The 25,033-nt window shown below is 45.2% G+C and overlaps 3 protein-coding genes across 4 annotated transcripts; 1 reads left to right on the top strand and 2 right to left on the bottom strand.

The window, feature by feature from the left end:
- On the top strand, positions 1 to 20,668 carry MARS1 (methionyl-tRNA synthetase 1). Of its 2 annotated transcripts, XM_012777086.2 has the most exons (22): positions 1 to 239; positions 1,418 to 1,508; positions 1,669 to 1,747; positions 1,826 to 1,960; positions 2,974 to 3,049; positions 3,289 to 3,461; positions 3,624 to 3,730; positions 7,762 to 7,878; positions 8,024 to 8,227; positions 9,336 to 9,537; positions 11,394 to 11,468; positions 15,491 to 15,661; positions 15,804 to 15,899; positions 16,033 to 16,150; positions 16,528 to 16,741; positions 18,745 to 18,876; positions 18,976 to 19,080; positions 19,168 to 19,354; positions 19,926 to 19,997; positions 20,144 to 20,167; positions 20,257 to 20,349; positions 20,448 to 20,668. In XM_012777086.2, the coding sequence occupies exons 1-22, from the start codon at positions 131 to 133 to the stop codon at positions 20,592 to 20,594; spliced, it is 2,727 nt and encodes a 908-aa protein (XP_012632540.2). In that variant the 5' UTR covers positions 1 to 130; the 3' UTR covers positions 20,595 to 20,668. The 2 variants fall into 2 exon arrangements, with proteins under 2 accessions (XP_012632540.2, XP_012632541.2); XM_012777087.2 differs by lacking the exon at positions 20,144 to 20,167 and having other exon boundaries at positions 2 to 239.
- On the bottom strand, positions 20,608 to 21,413 carry DDIT3 (DNA damage inducible transcript 3). Its single transcript, XM_076007432.1, has 2 exons — positions 21,276 to 21,413; positions 20,608 to 21,191 (listed from the first exon to the last, which is right to left on the bottom strand). The coding sequence occupies exons 1-2, from the start codon at positions 21,411 to 21,413 to the stop codon at positions 20,823 to 20,825; spliced, it is 507 nt and encodes a 168-aa protein (XP_075863547.1). The 3' UTR covers positions 20,608 to 20,822.
- On the bottom strand, positions 21,275 to 24,580 carry LOC105877984 (DDIT3 upstream open reading frame protein). Its single transcript, XM_012777097.2, has 3 exons — positions 24,518 to 24,580; positions 22,120 to 22,167; positions 21,275 to 21,432 (listed from the first exon to the last, which is right to left on the bottom strand). The coding sequence occupies exons 1-2, from the start codon at positions 24,578 to 24,580 to the stop codon at positions 22,126 to 22,128; spliced, it is 105 nt and encodes a 34-aa protein (XP_012632551.2). The 3' UTR covers positions 21,275 to 21,432; positions 22,120 to 22,125.
- Between the last annotated feature and the right edge of the window lie 453 nt (positions 24,581 to 25,033).

A 25,033-nucleotide genomic window follows, 5' to 3' on the forward strand; every position in this document is an offset into this window, starting at 1 on the left:
TACTTTCCGGGAGCCGTGCGAGGGCAGCGGCCTAACACAAAACTCAATTTCCCGGCGTGCCTCGCGTCGGTCGCTCGGCTCTGAGGCGGGAGGCCGGTTCCGGTTGCATCAGCGTGGGATTCACAGCGAAATGAGACTGTTCGTGAGCGAGGGGGCCCCGGGGAACCTGCCCGTGCTGGCTGCGGCCGGGAGGGTCCGGGGCAGAGCAGAGCTGCTCATCAGCACTGTAGGCCCCGAAGGTACTCGGGCTGGTGGTGCTAGTGGGCGGTGGATGACGGGAGTGGGACCGAAACACCCCAGACATCTCTGCAGTTGTTTTCGGCAAAACCCCAGCCTTCACCACGCACCCTCATCGACCTCTTCCCCCATTATCCTTGATCACCCCATCCCCGTTTCCCTCCGGTCATATCGTTCACTTCCCTTAATTATCCTCCATATGATACCTTTTCCTCATCTGTAGCCTCTCCTCTTAAGTCTTACAGGACCCGCTTCTCCCCAGTAAGCCGCTCTTCACTTCCCACACTTCCCCTGCACCTTTTAGGCAACCCCTTCCACTCTATAGTCACTCACATAACAACCCCTAGGCACCCTTTGGTCTTAGGAAATTCCTTTCTTTCCTACTAAGACAGACAGACAGACAGACAGACAGACACTGCTTTCTGTTTACCTCTTCTCATCCCCGGTTAGCTGTTTGGGTAATTCTTTTTTTTTTTTTTTTTTTTTGAGACAGAGTCTGGCTTTGTTGCCCAGGCTAGAGTGAGTGCCGTGGCGTCCTAGCTCACAGCAACCTCAAACTCCTGGGCTCGAGTGATCCTTCTGCCTCAGCCTCCCGGGTAGCTGGGACTACAGGCATGCGCCACCATGCCCGGCTAATTTTTTATATATATATCAGTTGGCCAATTAATTTCTTTCTATTTATAGTAGAGACGGGGTCTCGCTCTTGCTCAGGCTGGTTTTGAACTCCTGACCTTGAGCAATCCGCCCGCCTCGGCCTCCCAAGAGCTAGGATTACAGGCGTGAGCCACAGCGCCCGGCCTTGTTTGGGTAATTCTTAAGAGGTTCTGTTATCAGTCCTTCCAGGTCTCTTAATTTTGTACTCCCACTGAGACCTCAGATAATCCTCATGATATCCTAGTTTTTTAGCTCCAGTTCTTGGCTGCAGCACTATACCAGTACCACCACCTCCTCTCTGCAGTCTCCATCTGTTATTTCCAGCTGGCAGTCTCAGCTGAACATCTGCTGGCCTTTCCAGTTCATTCTGGACCCACCCCCTTTCAGTGGTCCTATTCTGGAACTTCTGGCTTGAGACTGCCTATCTTCCTTCCCCTTTTCCTTGAATAATACAAGGTTGCCCTAAGTTGACAAAGCATTTCTTTTCTTTTCTCTGCTTTTTACCCATTTTCCTCTCCTGCATCAGAGTGTATGGTCCCGTTCCTGACCCGGCCTAAGGTTCCTGTCTTGCAACTGGATAGTGGCAACTACCTCTTCTCAACTAGTTCAATCTGCCGGTTAGTATTGGTCCTTGGTGGAGGGAGGTGGCTGAATCAAATCAGGCCTCACTGTCCTTTAATGGCCTTATTTACAACCAGTGTGTCAATGTGGGGTGAGAAATGGGCTAAATAAATGGGCCCCTCTAATTCCACTTTCTGTTGCTGTCTCCCTGGGCAGATATTTCTTTTTATTATCTGGCTGGGAGCAAGATGACCTCACCAACCAGTGGCTGGAATGGGAAGCGACAGAGCTACAGGTGGGACTAAGGCATGGGGGATGGCAGGCAGGCCCTTGCTCTGCATGGCCATCCTGACCAGTGTCCCCTGCATTTTAGCCAGCTTTATCTGCTGCCTTGTACTGTTTAGTGGTCCAAGGCAAGAAGGGGGAAGATGTTCTTGGCCCAGTCCGGAGAGCTCTGACTCACATTGACCACAGCTTGAGTCGTCAGAACTGTCCTTTCCTGGCTGGGGTGAGTTGGGCCTTGAGGTTTGGGGAAAGCTTATAGTATAAGGATTAAGAGGGAAGACTGGGTGGGCATGGTGGCTCACACCTGTAATCTAGCCCTCTGGGAGGCTGAGGCAGGTGGATCATATGAGCTCAGGGGTTCAGAGACCAGCCTGAGCAAGAGTGAGACCCTGTCTCTATTAAAAAAATAGAAATTAGCTGGACAACTAAAAGCACGTATATAAGAAATGAGCTGGGGGCCAGGCGTGGTGGCTCACGCTTGTAATCCTAGCACTCTGGGAGGCCGAGGCGGGCGGATTGCTCAAGGTCAGGAGTTTGAAACCAGCCTGAGCAAGACCCCATCTCTACTAAAAATAGGAAGAAATTAATTGACCAACTAAAAATATATATAGAAAAAGTTAGCTGGGCATGGTGGCGCATGCCTGTAGTCCCAGCAACTCGGAAGGCTGAGGCAGTAGGATCGCTTGAGCCCAGGAGATTGAAGTTGCTGTGAGCTAGGCTGATGCCACGGCACTCACTCTAGCCTGGGCAACAAAATGAGACTCTGTTTCAAAAAAAAAAAAAAAAATGAGCTGGGCATGGTGGCGCATGCCTGTAGTCCTAGCAACTTGGGAGGCTGAGGCAGGAGGATTGCTTGAGGCCAGGAGTTTGAGGTTGCTGTGAGCTAGAGTAACGCCATAGCACTCTAGCCCAGGCAACAGAGTGAGATTCTGTCTCAAAAAAAAAAAAAAAAGAGGGAAGACGGTATTCAGAGTGTTCAGATCGCAACACTGCTACTTACTAGCAGTGTTGACAAATCACTTAAACTCTAATCTTCAGTTTTTTAACCTGTGAAATGGGGGTAATATCAGTACCTACCTCACTGAGTTATTGTGAGGATTAAGTGAGATAATGTAAAGTGCTTAACACAGTGCTGTCACTTAGTAAGTGCTCAGTAAACATGAAATGTTATTACTATTGGGAAGAAACCGAGTGTCTCATCTGTGCTTTTTTTTCTTTTTTTTTCCTCCAACAAAGGAGACAGAATCTCTAGCTGACATTGTTTTGTGGGGAGCACTATACCCATTACTCCAAGATCCAGCCTACCTCCCTGGTGAGAACTTCATATCACTCCAACCCCAGGAGCTTGGTGTAAGGGTTACAGAATGGGCGGTAGAATATTGAGGACCCACTTCAAGGTATAGCTTGACAGTGCAACTATAGCAGAAGATGGCTGAAAGAACTGAGAAAGCAACTAGAGAAACCCCACAAGGGAGGGGAGGAGGTCCACTCTTGCCTGCCCAATCCAAGTTTTTAGGCTTACTGGTTTTCTCTTTTCTGCCATGCCCACAGAGGAGTTGGGTGCTCTGCACAGCTGGTTCCAGACGTTGAGTACCCAGGAGCCATGTCAGCGAGCTGCAGAGACTGTCCTGAAACAGCAGGGTGTCCTGGCTCTCCGGCCCTACCTCCAAAAGCAGCCCCAGCCCAGCCCCCCTGATGAGAGTGCTGTCACCAATGAGCCTGAGGTTTGGAACAGGGCAAAGCCTCAGGGCCTAAAGTGGGAGGCGGCTAGAAGACAGACTTTGAGCATGGCCACTAATTTTTTCAGTTGTTAGAGAACAAGGAGAGTTTTTCTTTAGTCTGTGGCCCCTCCTTTCCTGCTAAGAAATTCTATCCAATCTTCACAGGAGGAGGAGCTGGCCACCCTGTCTGAGGAGGAGATCGCTATGGCTGTAACTGCTTGGGAGAAGGGCCTGGAAAGCTTGCCTCCTCTTCGGCCCCGGCAGAATCCAGTGTGAGTAGGGACAGATGAGTGGGTTTTTTAAGTGGAAGTAGCTCATAGAGGCAAAACCTGCCTGGCAGGTCCCCTTTGCTGACATCTCTTTAATTTTTTCGTCTTCTCCTTTTTATTCTTGTACCTCTTCTTTTTTTTTTTTAGTTGTCTCTTATCATTCTGGACACTCCAATTGTCCCATCTGCACCCATATTTTCAGCTACTCTTTACCCACTGATAGTAGCTACATTTGTTTTTCCAGTCCAGATCTCTGTTCTGAGCTGCAGACATCTTTGTCACATTATCTCCTAGATTTCTTCACCTCCTCAGGCATCTCAGACTCAACATGTGCAAAACAAACCTTTCATCTTTCCTGCCAACTGCTGTTTTTCTTCTAATTATTCACCTGCCTTAGTTGAACAATCCCCAACTTCTACCTAATAATCTAAGCCAGAAATCTTGGTGTCTTCTAGACTTCTTCCTTTTCCCCTGCTATATTATTTGTTCCATTACCAGGTCATTGATTCTAACTCCTGAATAGTCCTCGAACCATCGCTCCTCCTCTCTATCCATACTGCTACTACCTTAGATCAGACCTAACCATCTCTTACCCTCTTTTTCCCTGTCAATCCCAACTCCCCACTGCCACGAGAGTGACTGCTTAATACTACACATATTATTATCTCACCCTCGTTTTCAGAATTCTCTAGAGGGTTCCTTTGTGTAGTTCATGATCTGGCTCCTGTCTACATGTTCAGCATCATATTTTGTGACTCTCCTGCTATACTAAGATAATATTCACATCTACACAGATTTTTCCATCAAAATGAAAGTATTTATAGTTCTGGACATGTTGGCATTCAACAGAGCTTTTTCTTTTTTGAGACAGAGTCTTACTTTGTTGCCTGGGCTAGAGTGCCGTGGCGTCAGCCTAGCTCACAGCAACCTCAAACTCCTGAGCTCCAGTGATCCTCCTGCCTTAGCCTCCTGAGTAACTGGACCTACAGGCATGCACCACCATGCCCAGCTAATTTTTTCTATAATTTTTAGTTGGCCAATTAATTTCTTTCTATTTTTTAGTAGAGACAGGGTCTTGCTCTTGCTCAGGCTGGTTTCAAACTCCTGAGCTCAAATGATCTGCCTGCCTTGGCCTCCCAGAGTGCGAGGATTACAGGGGTGAGTCACTGCACCCAGCCTTCAACAAAGATTTTGAGTGTTCACTCCTTGCCAGGCTCTGTATGCCAGGAGCTGGATGTACAGTGGGGAACAAAGCAGACAGGACTTCTGTTGTCATGGAACTTTGAGTCTAATAGGATAGACAGGTATTGAAAAAACTTTAGCTGGGCATGGAGATGCATGCCTGTAGTTCCACCTACTTGGGAGGCTGAGGCAGGAGGATTATGTGAGCCCAAGAGTTCAAGGCTACAGTGAGCTGTGATTGGTCCACTGCATTCTAGCCTGGGTGACAGAGCAAGACCCTGTTTCTTATAAACAAAAACAAAAACAAAAAAAACCCAAAAAACTATCACACACAAATTTATAACATGCATAATTACAAATTTTGAAAAGTCCTGTGAACAGGACAGTATGAGAGAAAACATCAGAAGTAACTAATTTAGAGGCCTCTCTAAGAAAGTGATGTTTGAGACTTGAAAGAGGTGTAGGAGTGAGTTTGGCAAGGTGTAAGGGTGGGGAAAGGGAGTTTCAGATAGAGGAAACCTAGTGTGCAAAGATCTGAGGAGCAAGAGAGTTTGGCTCTTTTAAGGAATTGATAAAAGGTCAGTGGCTGGAGGCTGGTCAGTCAAGGGGCAAATGGGTCAAGATGAGTTTTGAGAGGAAAGCAGAGTTGGCCTGATGCCATAATCTCTACCTTTTACCTTTGTGCATGCTGTTCCTTTTTCTGGAATGCCTGTGTATGACCTGCATCATACTTGCCTGATGTACAACTTTTCTTCCAGAAAGTTCTGTCTTTTCCTTTATAGAGCATGAGACAGTCTTAAATGCTTCATCTTCTGGGAGCTCCTGTTGTCATATAATGTTGTAATTATTATATTTCTGTTTCATCACTAATATGTAAGCTTATTGAAGGCAGGGCTCTTTTCTTTTTAGGGAGCCCACCTGCTAGCATATGGCCAGGCATTCAGTAGATGTTGATAAAATTTGAATGAATTAATGAAAGTCTGTTCTTTGTTTATTTACTCATTTTGAGTATTTCTTGAGTATCTATTATGGATTCAGTCTAGTACTAAGCACTTTGGGGGCTCATAAAGACTAGGAAATAGCCTTTCTTGGGTATTTATACAGGCTAACACATTTAAATTCATAAGTAGAGGAGGAGGAGACAATTGGCATATAAGACTCTATAGCCAAATCAAACTATCTTTTTTTTTTTTTTTTTTTTTTTTTTTTTTTTTTGAGACAGAGTCTCGCTTTGTTGCCCAGGCTACAGTGAGTGCCGTGGCATCAGCCTAGCTCACAGCAACCTCAAACTCCTGGGCTCAAGCAATCCTCCTGCCTCAGCCTCCCGAGTAGCTGGGACTACAGGCATGCGCCACCATGCCCGGCTAATTTTTTCTATATATATTAGTTGGCCAATTAATTTTTCTATTTATAGTAGAGACGGGGTCTCGCTCTTGCTCAGGTTGGTTTCGAACTCCTGAACTCAAACGATCCGCCCGGCTCGGCCTCCCAGAGAGCTAGGATTACAGGCGTGAGCCACCGCGCCCGGCCCAAACTATCTTTTAATCTTAGCCTAGAGTGCATACTCACCTTCCTTCAAACTCCTTTGGCATTCTACCTCTCCATTGCACTGATCTCAGACAGCAGTTACATAATAGAATGGAACCCCCTTGAGGACAGAACCCAGGGCACACTCACCTATGTATCTGGCACAGTAGTTAGCACACACACTCATAATGAGAGGAGTGACTGGGTAATACAAAAGAAGCACTACACAATATGGTGCAAAGTGATTAGGGACTCAGGATACAAGAAAGACTATGTAGGAAGCTAGTTGTCATTGAAGGAAGGTTTTCCTGAAGGAGTTGATTTCTAAGCCGGATTTCAGGGGAAATTATGGTTTTCAGTTATGGGGAGGAAGGCCAATGAATGCATGAGAAATTAGTGAGGTGTGCTGTGAGGAAATAAGCTGGAAATGTTCTAGGAAGTAGATGGGCCATTTCATTGGGGTATATAGCAGCAGCTGGGACAAAGGGCCAAAGTGTATGTGAGGGAATTGGAGAGCCAGTGATTCTAGGCTGAGAATGGTTGGAAAGATGACAGGAGCCTTAGTGAGGTGTCAATGCTTAGGAGGTGCTGCTTGATACAGACTGAGTGTAGCTTAATTGTCAAGGGTGATGGAGTCTGAAAGAGGAATATTGAATTGAGTGACTTCAGACAGCAGGTTGAGTGGCATGACTAGCAGTGATATTGGGAAAGTGGGAAGCAGAGGGTGGCCATGAAGGCAGAGCTGAGGCCTGTTGGTTTGCGTTAGGCCATGAGGAAAGGACGGATGTGGGTTAGGAAGAAAAGAGGTAAGGGGTGGAAAAGGACCTGGTAAGACTTATATATGGGATGACCAGCTATGTGGATTTCATGTAGCGACTAGGGTAATAGTAACATAGCAGCTGGGAAGAAGGGGAGAGGTCAGCACCAGGAAAGTGTTCTCGGGAGTAGTGAGAGTGATGATGATTGGACAGAGCCTAGGGAGAGTTTTGTCAGTACCTGGGAAGTTTGAGCCTGAGAGTGAGCTAGTAGAAAAATAGAAAAGAAGCAGTCACGATTTAGGGATTTAGTCCCTTTTACTAAAGGGACAGAAATCAGTGTTGGAATGAGGTCCCTTAACAGTAGTACATGAGGCTTGCCCACTATGGGCAAGCAAGCTTTGTTCCCACAGCTGTGGGGACCTTATGGTCCTGTGGGTTCATGTGAAGAAAAACTTCAGATATGCATGAACCACTGTAGAACAAATCTGTGTCCGGGTGTTTTGTGTACTTTGTTCCCTCTTGACTCTCATTTCTCCCCCATGGACTGTTCTCTTCCTCCTTTGCCAGGTTGCCTGTGGCTGGGGAAAGGAATGTGCTCATCACCAGTGCCCTCCCATACGTCAACAATGTCCCCCACCTTGGAAACATCATTGGTTGCGTGCTCAGTGCCGACGTCTTTGCCAGGTGGAGCCAGCTGCTGGGGGAGAGACCTCCTGAGGAAGGGGTGGGCCTGAAGAGAATAGGATGCCTCAAGGGTAGGGGCTGGAGGGATCTTGGGGACCAGGAGTGGCTGAGACATTCCCATCATGATCACCACATTCACTTGCAGGTACTCTCGCCTCCGCCAGTGGAACACCCTCTATTTGTGTGGAACAGATGAATATGGTACAGCAACAGAGACCAAGGCTATGGAGGAGGGTCTAACCCCCCAGGAAATCTGCGACAAATACCATGTCATCCATGCTGACATCTACCGCTGGTTTAACATCTCCTTTGATATTTTTGGGCGCACCACCACTCCACAGCAGACCAAGTAGGTTTCCTCTAATGAGGCAGAAATGGGGGTTGAAGCCCGGGACTAGGGAAATGAGGATATGCTGGAGACAGAAGGAGCCGGGGTGGCTGTCTAGGTACTCCTCCTAAATTTAGGATCTGAATATTGCCCTGGGCAGTCATCCAGGCATTATTGAGGGAAGTCTGTGTGCAGACACTTGACCAGGGCCTGAGGGAGCACCAAGGGAGGGAAGAAACAGTACCACACTTCATGGGAAGTAGCTACTTTCCCTCTAGCACCTCCCTTCCTCTCTGGCTGCCCCAGAGACATTTCTTCCCACTCCTGTGTGCCTTTATAACAAAGATACTTATTCTTCCTCTGCCTGATATGCAGCCTTATAAAAACTTCATGTAGGCCAGGCGCGGTGGCTCACACCTGTAATCTTAGCACTCTAGGAGGCCGAGGCGGGAGGATCACTCAAGGTCAGGAGTTCGAAACTAGCCTGAGCAAGAGTGAGACCCCGTCTCTACTAAAAATAGAAAGAAATTAAGTGGCCAACTAAAAATATATAGAAAAAATTAGCCGGGAATGGTGGCGCATGCCTGCCTGTAGTCGCAGCAACTCAGGAGGCTGAGGCAGAAGGATTGCTTGAGCCCAGGAGTTTGAGGTTGTTGAGAGCTAGGCTGATGCCATGGCACTCTGGCCCAGGTAACAGAGTGAGACTCTGTCTCAAAAAAACAAACAAACAAAAAACCATGTAGTAGACAGGCTGCTAGTTGATAATGCTTTGTAGTTTAGCACTTGGACTGCTTTAATTTAGGACATATTAAAGAACAGATACGGTTCTATCCTTTTGGAGATTTTTGTTAGCAAATAATACAAAACAGATAAGTTTTTATTCAACACAAGTAAATTCCAAAAGTATTGAGGGAAGAGATTGTGCAGGTACTTGGGGAATATGTGTGAGGAGGCTGGGCTCATACAGGGAAACTCTGAAAAGATGAATAGATGGCCTTTGCTTGAGGAGCTGTCTCATTTCTTAGGCACTTGGAGTGAATGAGTTGGGGTCACTGGTTGGAGTGGCAGGAGGGAGAGATACACCACTTCCTTTGACTATCTCTCCTCTATTCTTTGCTCACCTTACCAGAATCACCCAGGACATTTTCCAGAGGTTGTTGACACGAGGTTTTGTGCTGCGAGATACTGTCGAGCAACTGCGGTGTGAGCACTGTGCCCGCTTCCTGGCTGACCGCTTTGTAGAGGGTGTGTGTCCTTTCTGTGGCTATGAGGAGGCTCGGGGTGATCAGTGTGACAAGTGTGGCAAGCTCATCAATGCTATTGAGCTCAAGGTGAGAGAAGGGTCTCATGGGAGCCTGGAAGGCGTCATTCCTTATTCTTAAGGGACTCCCAGTCTCATCCCATTTAGGATTTTTATTTTAGTATCCAAGACCTTTACCAGTGGCCCTTTCTGCCCCATCTCAGCAATGTATCATTTCGTTTACTTGAAAAATACTTATTGAGCATTTGTTACGTGCTTAACACTATGCTAAGAAACAGACAAGTTGAGTTTATGCTTCCTGACATTTGCTTTTACCTGATCTACATTTGTTTAGATCCTTCTCTCCAATAAGTAGTTCTCATCTTCCAGTCCATGTTTACTTATTGGTTAATTTATTTATTCATACATGTATTTGACATTTTTTTTAGTCCTTAGAACAGGCCAGTTAGAGTTCTAGTTGCTGGGGATGTAACAGTGGACAAGACAGACTTTTATCTAGTGTGGACAGGAGACTAACACTAAACAGGGAAATAACATAAATATAGAATAAACAGCCAGGAAAATGTGAGAGAGATTGATGTCTAGGGGAAGATTTAAGTTAGGTAATTAGGGAAGGCCTCTCAGAGGAGGTGACATTTGAACTGAGAGTTTAACTGAAGAATGAAAAAGAGCAAACCAGGTGAGAAGTGGGGTTTAGAATGTTGTAAGTAGTTGTCCAAGTTCAAAAGCAAGTGAAAAAAGAAAATGAAAAAAAAAAAAAAGAAAAAAGAATGTTATGAGTAGAAGGACTAGGAAATGCAAAGGCAAGGAGGTAGGAAAAAGCTGAAAGGGCAGAATTGAAAAGGCCAATGTAGTTGTAGCATGGTGAGTGAGGAGGGTAGATTGAGATGAGGTTGGAGAGATAGGCCAGGGGCCAAATCACCAGGGTCTATTAACCATTATGGGAATTTGGATTTTATTCTAGTTAAATGGCAAGCTGCTCTGTGTAAAACGGATGGGAGATAAGCAATAGAGAAAGTATGGAGAAGGATTTGGAGAGGCTGGAATCTGGAAGTGGGACGATATTGGTTTAGACCTGGTTAATAGCACTGGAAATAGAAAAAACAAAAGGGAAAGACTTGAGATATTTGGAGGTAGACTCCATAGAGCTGGATAAACTAGAATTTGGGGTGGTCAAGAAAAAGATGACTTGCAAGTTTTTGGCTTGAGCAGCTTGGGTAGATAGTAGTACTTTCTATGAACATGGGCAAGATTAATAGAAGAACAGGCATTCAGGTAGGATGCAATGATCCTTTTTGCATTTGTTGAGCTTGAGATGTCTATTAGACATCCAAGCAGAGATGTTAGGTAGGCAGTTGGATAGAGGCATGTGGAGTTCAGGAGAGTGGTCCTGAGAATTATAATTTCTGACCTTTGGAAACTCAGATTAACACTCACTTGGAAGCTTTCATTGATTAGCTCCACCTAACTGTTTACTTCTTTAGCTGTCACCCTTTGGTGTTTATGTAGTCAGTTTGTACCACACAAGTCTGTCTGGACATTTTGCTGTGTAAGTGTCTGTACTTCTTTAATATGCAAGCCATCTCTCCCTAACTTTGTTATAACCTCCTCAAGGAGTAGGCCATGTCTTTGCTTTCTTCCTTCCTTCCTCCCTTTACACAGGAAAGGACAGTGCAGTTCTCTCGACTCTGGAGTTTTAGGATAGAGAAAATGTTATACTGTGCAGACTTGAGTCTCCAAGTTCAGAGCAGGCCAGGAGTAATTGATGAGTTGGCCAGGTGTGAGCATGAAGCTAAGCTAGATGGCAGGCTGAGGAGTTTATCCCTCTATGCCCTTCCCATTGCCTAGAAAGCTCCTGCTGGCCTGCAGGCCTGATCCTGATCATCCTGCCCTGGATCACCTCTTCTCTGGAATTTTTCTTCACAGAAACCTCAGTGTAAAGTCTGCCGATCGTGCCCTGTGGTGAAGTCCTCCCAGCATTTGTTCCTAGACTTGCCTAAGGTAAGTAAGCCTTTTCCTCAACCTAGTATTCAGGAGGTTTCTGTCCCCTCTGTTTCAGCCACAAATACTGATAGCAGATCGCTCTTAAATGTTTTTAATTTCCATTAAAAATTATATGTGCTATTAGACTTGAAAAACATTAAAGGGCACAAAGTGAAGGCTGCAGGCCCACTTGCCAGAGGTATTTGCTACTGCTCATTTTCCTTTGTGTCTATTCAGAAATGTCTATAAAAGTATTTTTGTCTCTTTTTTTCTTAATGCAAATTGATTGGATCATGGTATTCACACTCTTCTGCAACCTGCTTTCTTTTGCTTTGTAATGGATCTTGACCAGTTTTATACATTAGTACATTTGGCTCCTTTTTATTTCTATAAATTTTTTATTTGGAAATAATTTCAAGCTCACAGAAAAGTTGCAGGAATGAACTTGCCAGAACAAAGAACCCCATGTTCTTTACCCAGAAGAACCTCAAGTACCCATTACCTAGATTCAGTTAAGATTTTGCCCCATATACTTTAGCATATTCTCTTTCTTCCTCCCTCTTTCTTTCTCTTCTGCCTTCCCCCTCAGCATATATACATATATATCTTCTTTATTCCTAAATATTTCAGTGTGTGTATTTCCTAAGAAACAAGACATTGTATAACCACAGTATAGTTAACAACTTTAGGAAATTTAACATTGATATATTTATCTGATCAACCATCAATTATCCTAATATTCTTTTTTTTTTTTTTTGAAACAGGGTCTTGTTCTATTGCCACAATGATAGCTTACTACAGCTTTGAAATCCAGGGCTCAAGCAATCCTCCTGCCTCAGCCTCCCAAGTAGCTGGGACTATAGGCACATACCACCTAGCTAATTTTTTCATTTTTTGTAAAGATGGGGTCTCACTATGTTGCCCAGCCTGGTCTTGAACTCCTCGGCTTAGTCGATCCTCCTGCCTCAGCCTCCTGAGTAGCTGGGACTACAGGCATGTGCCACCATACCTGGCTAATATTTTTTTATCTTTCATAGAGACGGCGTCTCGCCATGTTGTTCAGGCTTGTAATTTAGTTATCTGTTATCATTGTAGATTCATGGTTCCTATTTTTTTCAATTGTTTATAATTCATTTCTGTCCTAAATTATATTCATATTCAACATCCCTTATTTGGCCAGCGGGAGCCTATTCTTTGCTTTTGAGATCTCCTACCATTTTTTAGCACTTACTAAATTTCTGGCATTAGAAGATACTCTAGGTTCATCTTGTTTGGGCCTTGAAATCAACCATGTCTCCACGAGGCACTGGTTCATTTTAGTAGGGAACAATATTAGAGAACAAAATCTAGGTGGTAGATGTGCTTTTTGCTATTGAGTTGTCTTTGCTTCTAGGCCCTTTGAGCAAAGAGGCATTTTATTTTTGATTTATACTGACCCCTGCAATTCTAATCCATCCCCACAGGGTTCTTCTGCACTTTCTCTTATTTCATATTTGTATCTTCCTTTTTCTACAGTAGGTATCCTGGTTCTTAACAAGCATCAGCCCATTTATTCATTTGCTCAATCCTATAAACACCTAAAAAGATTTCAGGATTGCTTTGCCCATACCTCTACAAAAAAAACCAAACCTACTAAAAGGAGTTTAGCATTTGTTGGCAAATCTGACCCCTTCCCTAGATTTGAGGGTTTAGTCAAATAATGTGTTCAAAACTTACTTGGATTAGTTTTCCTCCCTTCAGTGTAGTATAGGACTAAAATAAGTTAATAGGTAGCAAACTGTATATATCATCTTTTGCATTTTGCCTTTTTTACTTAATGTTATGGAAACCACTCCATATTAGCTCATAGAGATCATTCTCATTCCTTTGTTTTTAATGGCTACTTAGTACTCCACTCAGTATAGTACCTAGTTTATTCAACCAAGTCTATGTTTGACATTTAGGTGGTTTCCAGTATTTTTCCAATTACATATGATGTTGTAGTGAATTATATCCTTGTGCATATGTATTTTTATATGTTCATCTTCAGGATAAATTCCTTAAAAGGGATCACTTGCTGTGTGAAGGGTAAATACATATGTAGTTTATTGCCATTTTCTCCTAAGTTTTGCATTCGCACCAGCAGTGTGAGTGCCTGTTTCCCTATAGCCCCACGGATAGACTGTATTGCCATGCTTCAGAAGCTTGCCCCATTTTATTAATGGCAGTATGGTATTGATGTGGATGAATCTCATAAAGCATCTTTTTTTGAAAAAAATTATCTTTGTTTTTCTGCTTATAAAAATGAAATAAGCTTGTTTTTAAAATTGCAGATAGAGGCCAGGCACAGTGGCTCATGCCTGTAATCCTAGCACTTTGAGAGGCCAAGGCCAAGAGGATTGCTTGAGGCCAGGAGTTTGAGACCAGTCTGAGCAACAAAGAGAGACCTCATCTCTACAAAAAAAAAACCAAAAAAACAGAAAAATTAGGTGGGTGTGGTGGTACATGCCTGTAGTTCTAGCTACTCAGGAGGTGGAGGCAGGATGATCACTTGAGCCCAGGATTTTGAAGTTGCAGTGAGCTGTGATTGTGCCACCACACTGTAGCCTGGGCAACACAGTGAGACACTGTCTCAAAAAAAAAAGAAAAGAAAAGAAAAAAAATGCAGATAGAACTAAATAGTATAAAAGGTGGAAGTTCCTCATAGTCCCATTTGAGGATTAATGTATTTTCAGCACTAATACATATTGTCTTCAGAATTTTTTCTGGCTTTCTATTAATTAATGTGTCTTTAATTTTTATAATAGGATTATATCATATACACTTTGGTTTATTTACTATATCTTGAAGATCTTTTCATGTCAATACTTACAGGTTAGCCAGGTGTGGTGGCTCACGCTTGTAATCTTGGCACTTTTGGAGGCCAAGGCGGGCGGATCATTTGAGCTCTGGAATTCGAAACCAGCCTGAGCAAGAGCAAGACCCCATCTCTACTAAAAATAGAAAGAAATTAATTGGCCAACTAAAAATATATAGAAAAAATTAGCCAGGCATGGTGGCGCATGCCTGTAGTCCCAGCTACTCAGGAGACTGAGGCAGCAGGATTGCTTGAGCCCAGGAGTTTGAGGTTGTTGTGAGCTAGGCTGACGCTAGGGCACTCACTCTAGCCTGGCCAACAAAGCGAGTCTCTGTCTCAAAAAAAAAAAGAGAGAGACGGGGTCTTGCTCTGATAGCCAGAGCAAGTAGAGTGTAGTGGTATGATCATATTTCACTGTAACCTCAAATGCTTGGACTCAAGCAATCCTCCCACCTCGGCCTCTTGAGTAGCTAGGACTACAGGCACATGCCACCATGCCTGGCTAATTAAAAATAATAATTTTTTTTTTTTTTTGGCCGGGCGCTGTGGCTCACGCCTGTAATCCTAGCTCTTGGGAGGCCGAGGCGGGCGGATTGCTCAAGGTCAGGAGTTCAAAACCAGCCTGAGCAAGAGCGAGACCCCGTCTCTACTATAAATAGAAAGAATTTAATTGGCCAACTGATATATATATAAAAAATTAGCCGGGCATGGTGGCGCATGCCTGTAGTCCCAGCTACTCGGGAGGCTGAGGCAGAAGGATCACTCAAGCCCAGGAGTTTGAGGTTGCTGTGAGCTAGGCTGACGCCACGGCACTCACTCTAGCCTGGACAACAAAGTGAGACTCTGTCTCAAAAAAAAAAAAAAAAAATAATTTTTTTGTAGAGATGGGCTCTCATTATGTTGCCCAGGCTGGTCTCAAACTCCTGGTCTCAAGCAATACTCTCACCTCAGCCTCCCAAAGTGCTGGGATTACAGGCATGAGCCACTGTACATAGTCAGTGCATTTCTTTATGTACACACATTTATACTCTTTTGTGACTTTTTTTGAATAAATTCCTAGAAGTGGGATTATTGTGTCAAAGTCAGGAGTCTTTTAATTATATATTGCTAAACTGTACTCCAACAAGGTTACATATATTTATCCTTATGCTAACCATGTATAAGACTATCCTAAGTCAGCCCTGTCTTTTCTCTGCCATCTCAGTTAGAAAAGCGACTGGAAGAGTGGTTGGGGAAGACATTGCCTGGCAGTGACTGGACACCCAATGCTCGGTTTATTATTCGTTCTTGGCTTCGGGATGGCCTCAAACCACGCTGCATAACTCGAGACCTTAAATGGGGAACCCCTGTACCCTTGGAAGGTTTTGAGGACAAGGTAAAAACCCTTTAACCTTTATTTATATCTCAAATTATTTAGCCTTAGGGTTGAGACCCTGGGCTAGCAGAGGAGACTGTTGGTTATGTCTCGTTTCAGTCCGAGACTTTGGGTTGGTCCCTACCATGTTTCCCTCCTCCAGGTATTCTATGTCTGGTTTGATGCCACTATTGGTTACCTGTCCATCACAGCCAACTATACAGACCAGTGGGAGAGATGGTGGAAGAACCCAGAGCAAGTGAGCAGTTGGTTAGCCTGTCTGTGGGAAGGGTGTGCATGAGGGGGTTGTGGTGTTAGAGTTGGGAGTCTGGTATTTCTTTGGTCTTTGAAGGTTGTTTCTGGAAATCTCTCTCCTGGCTATATTCTCCTAGGTGGACCTATATCAGTTTATGGCCAAAGACAATGTTCCCTTCCATGGCCTAGTCTTTCCTTGTTCAGCCCTAGGAACTGAGGACAACTATACCTTGGTTAGCCACCTCATTGCTACAGGTAGGCACCCTGGAAGACTGCAGATGGGTGTTTCTAGGAAATGAGGGTTGAGGCAGTACTTGGATAAAGATTCTGGAGAAGTGCTAGGTCTTGAGTTAGGAGTTGAGATGAAATAGGAAATAATTAAAACATGAGAAAGGAAACAAGAACCTGAAGAAAGCAAAAGTCTACAGCTAAAACTTTATAGTAAGCAAAGAAAACAAAAGGCCAGAATGGATAGAAAGGGACTCCCAAGTTCTGTGCAGGCCAGCTACTCAAGGAGAAATGTTTCTGGACAGCCATAGTTGGGGTTGAGGGAGAGGAAAGAAGCAACAGTGGGTCAGAGAGGGGAAGGATGTGATTTGAGCAGATGGTTCTCATTCTCCTTCTCTGTCCAGAGTACCTGAACTATGAGGATGGGAAATTCTCGAAGAGCCGAGGTGTGGGAGTGTTTGGGGATATGGCCCAGGACACAGGAATCCCTGCTGACATCTGGCGCTTCTATCTGCTATACATTCGGCCTGAGGGCCAGGACAGTGCCTTCTCTTGGGCAGACATGCTACTGAAGAATAATTCCGAGCTGCTTAACAACCTGGGCAACTTCATCAACAGGTGGGACTTGGTAAAGGGTCAGAGTCAACAGATGAGCTGGGATGGGGCTTATTCTCCCTCAGGACATGGGAATGTGGAGAGAACTAGTAAATGGGCGGGAGGCTCTGAGGGATGGGAAGGACAATATGGAAAGTTGATTTCTGTCCCTTGGGATCTGCTCCTAGCACGTAGTAGGCTGTGTATGCTTGATTGTACAGTTAGCTGTAGAGATGTGATTTTTTTAAAGTTGGTCACAAAGTGAATTTTTGCAAATTGTTTTCTTATTAATGTGCTTCATATAATTAAAAATGTATTTTCTCCTAGCAAAACAATTCATCTGCAGATAACTGAAAAGTTTGGCTGAAGAAAGAGGTTATTTTGGTGTAGGGGTAGGAAGCCTCTGTTGTATTCTTTAGGGTTTTTGTTACTTTAGGTTCACATTCTATCACTGGTCCTTATCTCAGCTCTTCTGCAATCTAAAGAAATATCCTCCGTCATTTAGGATTCTTCAGTTCTACTGGCCGAGTCCTCGGCCTTTAGTGCAGTCCTGTTACCTACCCTTTCAGCTTTCATCATTAAACGCATTTAACAGTCCTTATTAGAGTATTTGTTTTCTAGCAAGCAATTAACACATAATTTCAACTTGGTCATTTTGAGTATGAACATACAGTGCTTAACTTTATCAGGTTTCTTTATGTACAGACTCAGATTCTTTTTTTTTTTTTTTTTGAGACAGAGTCTCACTTTGTTGCCCAGGCTAGAGTGAGTGCCGTGGCATCAGCCTAGCTCACAGCAACCTCAAACTCCTGGGCTTAAGCGATTCTGCTGCCTCAGCCTCCCAAGTAGCTGGGACTACAGGCATGCACCATCATGCCCGGCTAATTTTTTCTATATATATTAGTTGGCCAATTAATTTCTTTCTATTTATAGTAGAGACGGGGTCTCACTCTTGCTCATGCTTGTTTCGAACTCCTGACCTTGAGCAATCCGCCCACCTCCGCCTCCCAGAGAGCTAGGATTACAGGCGTGAGCCACCATGCCCGGCCTCAGACTCAGATTCTTAAAGGAGAAATAGAATAAAGAATTAAGGACTGCTGTGACATAGGCCGCTGGCCAGATGTGAAAGGGAAAAGCTGGGGCCTTGCTCTGGCTGTGGGGATTATGGCCGGCAGGGGTCCCCAGAAGGAGACAGCTAAGCTGCGATGCTGTGTCTCAGGCGGGAAACAGTTCACCTCACTGTTGGAACTGTGGCAGCCCAGCGGTCCTGGGCAAGGGGACTGATTCTTCTGTCTGCAGTGCCAGGCACTGCAGCCACCTGACCCCACTCGAGATTACTTCAGCCTCATGGATTGCTAAACAGAAAGAATTTACTGACAATGTGAGCAGAGCTTTTGAACAAGATGACTTTGAAGGAGCCAAGGAAATTTTAACAAAGATGAGATATTTTTCAAATGTAGAAGATCAAGTTTAAGTAGATTCCCCTCTAATTGTTCCTAATTTAAAGTTTTGAAAAATAAAGTTTTTATATATTTCTAAAAAAAAAAAAAAATTAAGGCCAGGTGCATAGCCTATGCCTGTGATCCCAGCACTTTGGGAGGCAGAGGCAGGAGGATTGTTTAAGGGCAAGAGTTCGAGACTAACCTGACCAACATAGTGAGACCCCATCTCTACCAAAAGAATTTAAAAATTTGCTGGGCCTTGTGGTGCACACCTGTATTCATAGCTCCTCAGGAGGCTGAGGCAGGAGAAAATTGCTTAAGCCCGAGTTTGAGGTTGCAGTGAGGTATAATGATGCCACTATACTCTAGCCCAGGCAGCAGAGCAAGACTCTGTCTCAAAAAAAAAAAAGAATTTGTAAAGCTTTGCCTTCTAGCTTGAGGAAGCCAGGAGCTATGAATTACAGGCAGGAATCCTAAGAGAATGTACAGTTGTGGGAATTAAGTCAATAAGGAGACTGATTTACTGAAGTCAGGTGTTATCAGAAAAAAACCTTTTTCTTTCTCCTCTTCTTTCCTATCCCCAAGAGCTGGGATGTTTGTGTCTAAATTTTTTGGGGGCTACGTGCCCGAGATGGTGCTTACTCCTGATGATCAGCGCTTACTGGCCCATGTCACCCTGGAGCTCCGGCACTATCACCAGCTGCTTGAGAAGGTTCGGTAAGTAACCTGCACATCTTGTTTCATCTGCTGGCATTTGAGAGCTCCGTACTGATCCTTGTAGGACCTTATACCTTGGCCTGCCTCATCCTTTCCCAGAATCCGTGATGCCTTACGTAGTATCCTCACCATATCTCGACATGGCAACCAATACATTCAGGTGAATGAGCCCTGGAAGCGGATTAAAGGCAATGAGGCTGATAGGTAGGTAAAGGGCTAGGGTTGGCTATAGGAATAAGGTGGTCGGCTGTGTCTTCCTGGAGGTCTTGACTAATAACTCTTCCTCCCCAGGCAGCGGGCAGGCACAGTGACAGGCCTGGCAGTGAATATAGCGGCTTTGCTGTCCGTTATGCTCCAGCCTTACATGCCCACAGTTAGCACCACTATCCAGGACCAGCTGCAGCTCCCACGGCCAGCCTGCAGTATCCTGCTCACAAACTTCCTGTGTACCTTACCAGCAGGACACCAGATTGGCACAGTAGGTCCCTGAGAGTTGGTAGAGCCAGCCTCTCTGAAAATTCATACTTTTTCCATGTAGCCTTTAGAGTGGGGTTAGACCAGACCTAACATCTCACTAGCTTGACTCTTAAATTTCTTATATGAAGTCCTTGGTCTTAGTTCACAAATCCAGTGTATCTGTATATCCTCATTGTTCTTCATGCCGAAAGCCAGTGCCCAGCACATAAAACTAACTTTTGTACAGATGTTTGAAGAAACACCATGATCAACTTGGTCTCCATGTTGGCGACAGTGGGCAGGGAGAATACAGGGTAGCCATTTCCTCTTTGCCACAAGGTGATAAAAGTATATTCCTGAACTTTTGGATCATTAGTTTAAATATTCTTTACCCCTATTCCTTCTTTGGGCTTTTGTAGGGAATACTACCACTTTTTCTGAATTCTTTCCTGAAATCAGGTATTAGTCTAGTGTTATGCTCCAATTTTTTCTACAACACATTTAGGATTCCTAAATGTCAGAGATTGGGGTTGGAGAGGTCCTCTGTATACACTATATAATCAGTGAATGATTCTGGAATTGTTTTTTAACAGGTCAGTCCCTTGTTCCAAAAATTGGAAAATGACCAGATTGAAAGTTTGAAGCAGCGCTTTGGAGGGGGCCAGGTGAGACAGCTAAAGACCGTGCTCTCATCTCACTCAGCAACAGCCACAGTGTCACCTCCTTAGTTACCTAAGGAGTCTTCATTTATCACTCTTTCTGTCTTTGACTCTGCTGCTTCCTCACTTATAGTTTTTCTTTCCTATCTTAGCTAGAAGAGTCTTTGGAGTTAAAGGTAATCACTTCCCCCCTGAGATGTTATGGAAAACTGGAGGTCAGGGGATATTTATGGTCACTGGTGATAATTCTGTTGTTGTTCTTCAGGCAAAAGTGTCCCCCAAGCCAGAAGTTGTAGAAACTGTTACAACAGCTGGGCCACAGCAGATACAAGTGTTGATGGATGAAGTGACAAAACAAGTATGAGGCCTAAGACCTGTGGGAGACTGGGAAAGCTGAATCCTAAGTAGGTCCTTTTTTGGTCTCAGTGTTACTCTCTCCACCCCTCCTTCCCTTAGGGCAACACTGTCCGGGAACTGAAAGCACAAAAGGCAGACAAGAACCAGATTGCTGCAGAAGTGGCTAAACTCTTGGAGCTAAAGAAACAGTTGGCTTTAGCTGAGGGGAAACCCCTCGAAACCTCTAAAGGCAAGAAGAAAAAGTGAAAGAGAACTTGGCTCATAGAAAGTCCCTTTAATGGATAAGGACAATAATGAATAAATGTACACTCTATATACAAGCAGAGACCCTTTTCTTTTGTCTATCCCAAGCCTTACCCCTGAATATGGGGGGTTGAGGGTCACATCATTGGCACTGGTGAGAAGGTGGTCAGTAGCCACTTCTGGGAAAGGTAAGTAGCATGGCCCGAGTCGGGGAGTGACGGTCCCAATTGTTCATGGTTGGTGCAGATTAACCATTCGGTCAATTAGAGCTCGGCGAGTTGCCTCTACTTCCTTGGTCAGGCGCTCGATTTCCTGCTTGAGCCGTTCATTTTCTTCGGCTAACTGTGCCACTTTCCTTTCATTCTCCTGTTCTCTCTCCTTCATGCGTTGCTTCCCAGCCTGGGCTGGGGAATGGCCACTCTGTTTCCGTTTCCTGGTTCTTCTTTGGTCTTCCTCTTCTTCCTCCTGAGCCGGGGAGCTCTGACTGGAATCTGGAGAGCGAGGGCTCTGAGAGGTGCTTGTGACTTCTGCTGGTCCAGGCTCCTCAGTCAGCCAAGCCAGAGAGGCAGGGTCAAGAGTGGTGAAGGTTTTTGATTCTTCCTTCAAGGAAAGAAGGGAGAGTAGGTATTAGTTGAGAAGGGGGGAAAGGTAACATCTCCCCAACTTTAGGCCTAGCATTCTTACCTCTTCATTTCCAGGAGGTGAGACATAGGTACCCCCATTTTCATCTGAAGACAGGACCTCTTGCAGGTCCTCATACCAGGCTTCTAACTCCCAGCTGGACAGTGTCCCAAAGGAGAAAGGCAATGACTCGGCTGCCATCTCTGCAGTTGGATCAGGTCTGGAAAAGTATATACTCAGAATAATGGGGAATAGGTGGAATAAGCTCCACACAGCAGCCTATATTACAGGTTGGCAAACTGGTCTACTGCCTGTCTTTGTGGATAAAGTTTTACTAGAATACAGCCTTATCTATTTATGTATTATTTATGGCTGCTTTTGGGCTATAATGGCAGAGATGAATAGTCGTGACAGAAACTATGTGGCCCTGAACATCTAAAATATTTACTGTCTTGCCCTTTGAAATTTACAACCCCTAGTCCATAATAATATTCCTTCCTTTTTGCCCAGGACTTCAAAAAGCAAAGTGCTTGGATATATATATATTCCTATGGGCTCCTAGTAAAAGTCCTCAGTTCTAGAACGCTATTGTAGTTTCCAGGGGCAATTACCAGGCCATTTGTGCTCCTTTGTCTTGTGTGGGGAGCTTGGGCAAATAGTCCTTTGGGTCAGTCTAACCTTGATGGGACTTAAGATTGGTAAAATAAACCAATTATCTGTTGGGGCTTTCTTTGAGGGCCAGCTTTCAATTAGGAATAGTAATTTGGTCACCTTGTTAGGGGCAGACCAGGAGCATAGACATATCCTGACAGCAAACTCTTGCTCATATTCAACCCCTCCTCTCCCACCTTTTCTAGGTCTTTTCATAATCTCTTAGGACTTGATTTTGGGAAATGGTTAAGTTTACCTGCTTTCAGGTGTGGTGGTGTATGAAGATACACTTCCTTCTGGAACACTGTGGAGAATAAAGATAAATGTTAGCCATTTTTGGAAGGGGGAGAGGCAAGTTCTTTTCCTTTCATCTCTAGCCTCCTAACTGTCTTTCCTTACTTCCAGTCTTGTGGATAGTTAATGGTCCCTGTAGCCATTTCCAAGGACAGAAGAGAGCCTGGCTTCCTTTATTTTTAGTTGCTGACATTTGTAGTCCTGATTACATAATAGCAAAGTCCTGGCCAATTCAGCTTTCTCCAAATTCAAGGCAATCCTCAAATCTGCCACGGTGTGAGAACTAAAATACCGGAAAGGGAACAAATCAAGTGGTATTTTCCTGATTCTATTCCCACACTGACATCCTTTAAATATACATTTCCAGTCTGGACCTCTTCTGGAGCCTCCAACTCTGCTGTCTACTGCCTCCTTGCCATTTCTTTGTCAATGTCTAACAGGCATCTCAGACTATGTCCAAAGACAGACTCCTGATCTTCCCGTTCCAAAGTCCTCCCCATCTCAGTAAACGGCAACTCTAGTTTAAGCAAAAAAACTTTGTTATTATCCTTGATTCCTCTCCTCTCATGCCCCACAATCCAATCCAAAGCACTAGCAAATTTTCTTAACTCCTTAAAAATGCTTAACTCCTTAAAAATGCTCAGGTTGACTTCCAAATGGAAAAAATAAAAATACTCAGAATCTAAACACTTCTCACCAATTCCATTGTTTCCAATCTAGATCAATTTATCATCCTCTGTCCCCTGGATTACTATAGAAGACTCCTGATTGCAGGAGGTCTTCCTGATTCTTTTGCCACTCCTTCATGAGTCTCTTTACAGTAATAGCAGCATGGGCCTTTTAAAACTTAGGTCATTGCTCTGCTCTAAACCCTCCAATGACTTCCTATTTCATGCATATTAAAGGTTAATGTCGTCAAAATGCCTTACAAGGCCATACACCCTTCCCTGCCCCTGATTTTTGATCTGCCACACTCTCCCTCTTGCTCACTCTAATCCAGTCCACTGGTCTGTTCCCTAAAGATACCAGGCATGCTCCCATCTTAGGGTCTCTGCTCTGGCGGTTCCTTCTGGAAAGCTCTTCTTTCCACATAACTGCATGGCCCACTGCCTTGTTTCCTTTGGATCTTTTAGTTAAATGTAACTAACCTCAGTGAGGTAATTCCTGACGACTTGATGTAAAACTGTAACCTCCATCCTGAACATTCTGTATACCTTTCCTTGCTTTAGTTTTCTCCCTGGTACTTATATTTTGTTTTACTGTATGCCTCACAGTGAGATAACTTTTGTTAATTCTTGTTCATGGATGTACCCTAGGCCTCAAACTGCTTGGCACATAGTTACGTGCTCATTAAGTATTTGTTAGAAATGAATGGGTAAATTCCCCTCAATCTCTTCTTACAGGGAAAGGAGAACTAAGCCCAGAGGCAGAGCAGCAGCTGCCTATCCCTAGGGACTGGAGATGCAATATCACCCTGAGTATTTCTCTGCAGGGCTGTTCTCCTTGGGGAAGCCTTTCTTGCCTTCCAGTGTGTGGGACTTGGCTTTCATCAGCAGTGGAGCCCCAGGCCAGAGGACTGCAGAGCCAAACAGGGGGCTGGCCTGATGCAATGGTTACACAGATCAGTGGGGAGACAGGACAGAGGAGAGAGTCAGGAACCAACCCCAAGGGAAAGAAAATACATTGGGGACACCCCATATGGCTTCCCACACTTAAGATCCAGGCTGCTCTCTTATGCGGATGCCCAGAGACCTCTGGGGGGAAAGAGAAAATCCACCTCCCGCTCCTAGTCCATCAGCACCCCTCCTCCCAAAGCCTCGTGTCAGTATCCTTGTGATTCTGTTCTCTGCAGGGCCCAAGAGCCCCAGCTACCGAAGTGGCTATGCTGACCCCCGCCCCCCCCAGGCGCTGCAGCTGAGACTGGACTGGCGGTGGGGCAGGGGGAATGCCACTGGTGCCAAAGCAGTTGAAAAGGCCTGAGACACAGTCGCCCAGTTTTCTCAGAGCTGGGGTGTGTCCTGCTGCCCCGCCTCCCACCACACAGGTCCAAAGAGGTGGCCTGCAGTTGGCTACGGGACAGAATGAACTTCCCCAGGGCAGATGAGGTCCTTTCGCCTAGCAGCATAGAGCAGAGCTCATGCTCCAGGCGGGGGTGGAGTGGTGCTGTAGTCCGAAGGAAGAGGAGTCTGTGAGTACCACCCCTGAATAAAGGATTCTCCCAATCCCTCCCACGGACCATCCCTAACTTCATGGGGGAGGGGGCAGGGCACATCCTAAAGACCGGACGGTCCAAGTTTGAAGGGACAACTGATGTTCGCAAAGACGGGAGGGTAAAGGATAGATGGGGAGTCAGTACTCGCCTCTCTCCTCAGGTTCCGGTTCTGATTTTGGCTTTGTCGCTGCCACCCGGTCATCTTCAACATGATATATTCTATGTCTTAGACTCAAGCCTCTGACCTCAGGATCGCAGAGCTGTAATCTTTTACCATGGCCTTACCCTCCTCTTGGGGGCGGGATCCAGAAGCCTACCAATCATAAAGCGGCACGCCGGCATTGGCCCCGCCTCATCCCTCACATCCGCCACTCAGGAGCCCCGAGGCACCGCCCCCATTGCTCCCTCCCGATTAGGGGTCGACGTCGTGTCGGACCCGGAAGTGGCTTTGGGTCACGAGGCTTCGCGGAGGAGGTGGGTGAGTCATGCGCGCGCGCGGAGGGGAGTGTAGAGGGGGGAGGGGAGGAAAGGGGGGCGGGGATGATGCAATGTTTGGCAACCAGTGTCTGCGCGCGCACGCGCAGGGGACAAGGAGGGTGGTGGGAGGTGCGGAGGGTGGGGGAGAGTAGAGGGGGCGGGGCGCCAGCTCTGGGCACCCAACGGC

Source organism: Microcebus murinus, chromosome 10 (assembly GCF_040939455.1).
Source record: "Microcebus murinus isolate Inina chromosome 10, M.murinus_Inina_mat1.0, whole genome shotgun sequence".
Taxonomy (NCBI): Eukaryota; Metazoa; Chordata; class Mammalia; order Primates; family Cheirogaleidae; genus Microcebus; species Microcebus murinus.

Coding starts and splice junctions, on each gene's coding strand:
- MARS1 (XM_012777086.2), top strand. CDS start 131: ATGAGACTGTTCGTGAGCGAGGGGGCCCCGGGGAACCTGCCCGTGCTG. Junction 8,228..9,335: donor ACCACTCCACAGCAGACCAA/GTAGGTTTCCTC, acceptor TCACCTTACCAG/AATCACCCAGGACATTTTCC. Junction 20,350..20,447: donor TGGATGAAGTGACAAAACAA/GTATGAGGCCTA, acceptor TCCTTCCCTTAG/GGCAACACTGTCCGGGAACT.
- DDIT3 (XM_076007432.1), bottom strand. CDS start 21,413: ATGGCAGCCGAGTCATTGCCTTTCTCCTTTGGGACACTGTCCAGCTGG. Junction 21,192..21,275: donor CACCTCCTGGAAATGAAGAG/GTAAGAATGCTA, acceptor CTTTCCTTGAAG/GAAGAATCAAAAACCTTCAC.
- LOC105877984 (XM_012777097.2), bottom strand. CDS start 24,580: ATGTTGAAGATGACCGGGTGGCAGCGACAAAGCCAAAATCAGAACCGG. Junction 22,168..24,517: donor ACCGGAACCTGAGGAGAGAG/GCGAGTACTGAC, acceptor TATTCTCCACAG/TGTTCCAGAAGGAAGTGTAT.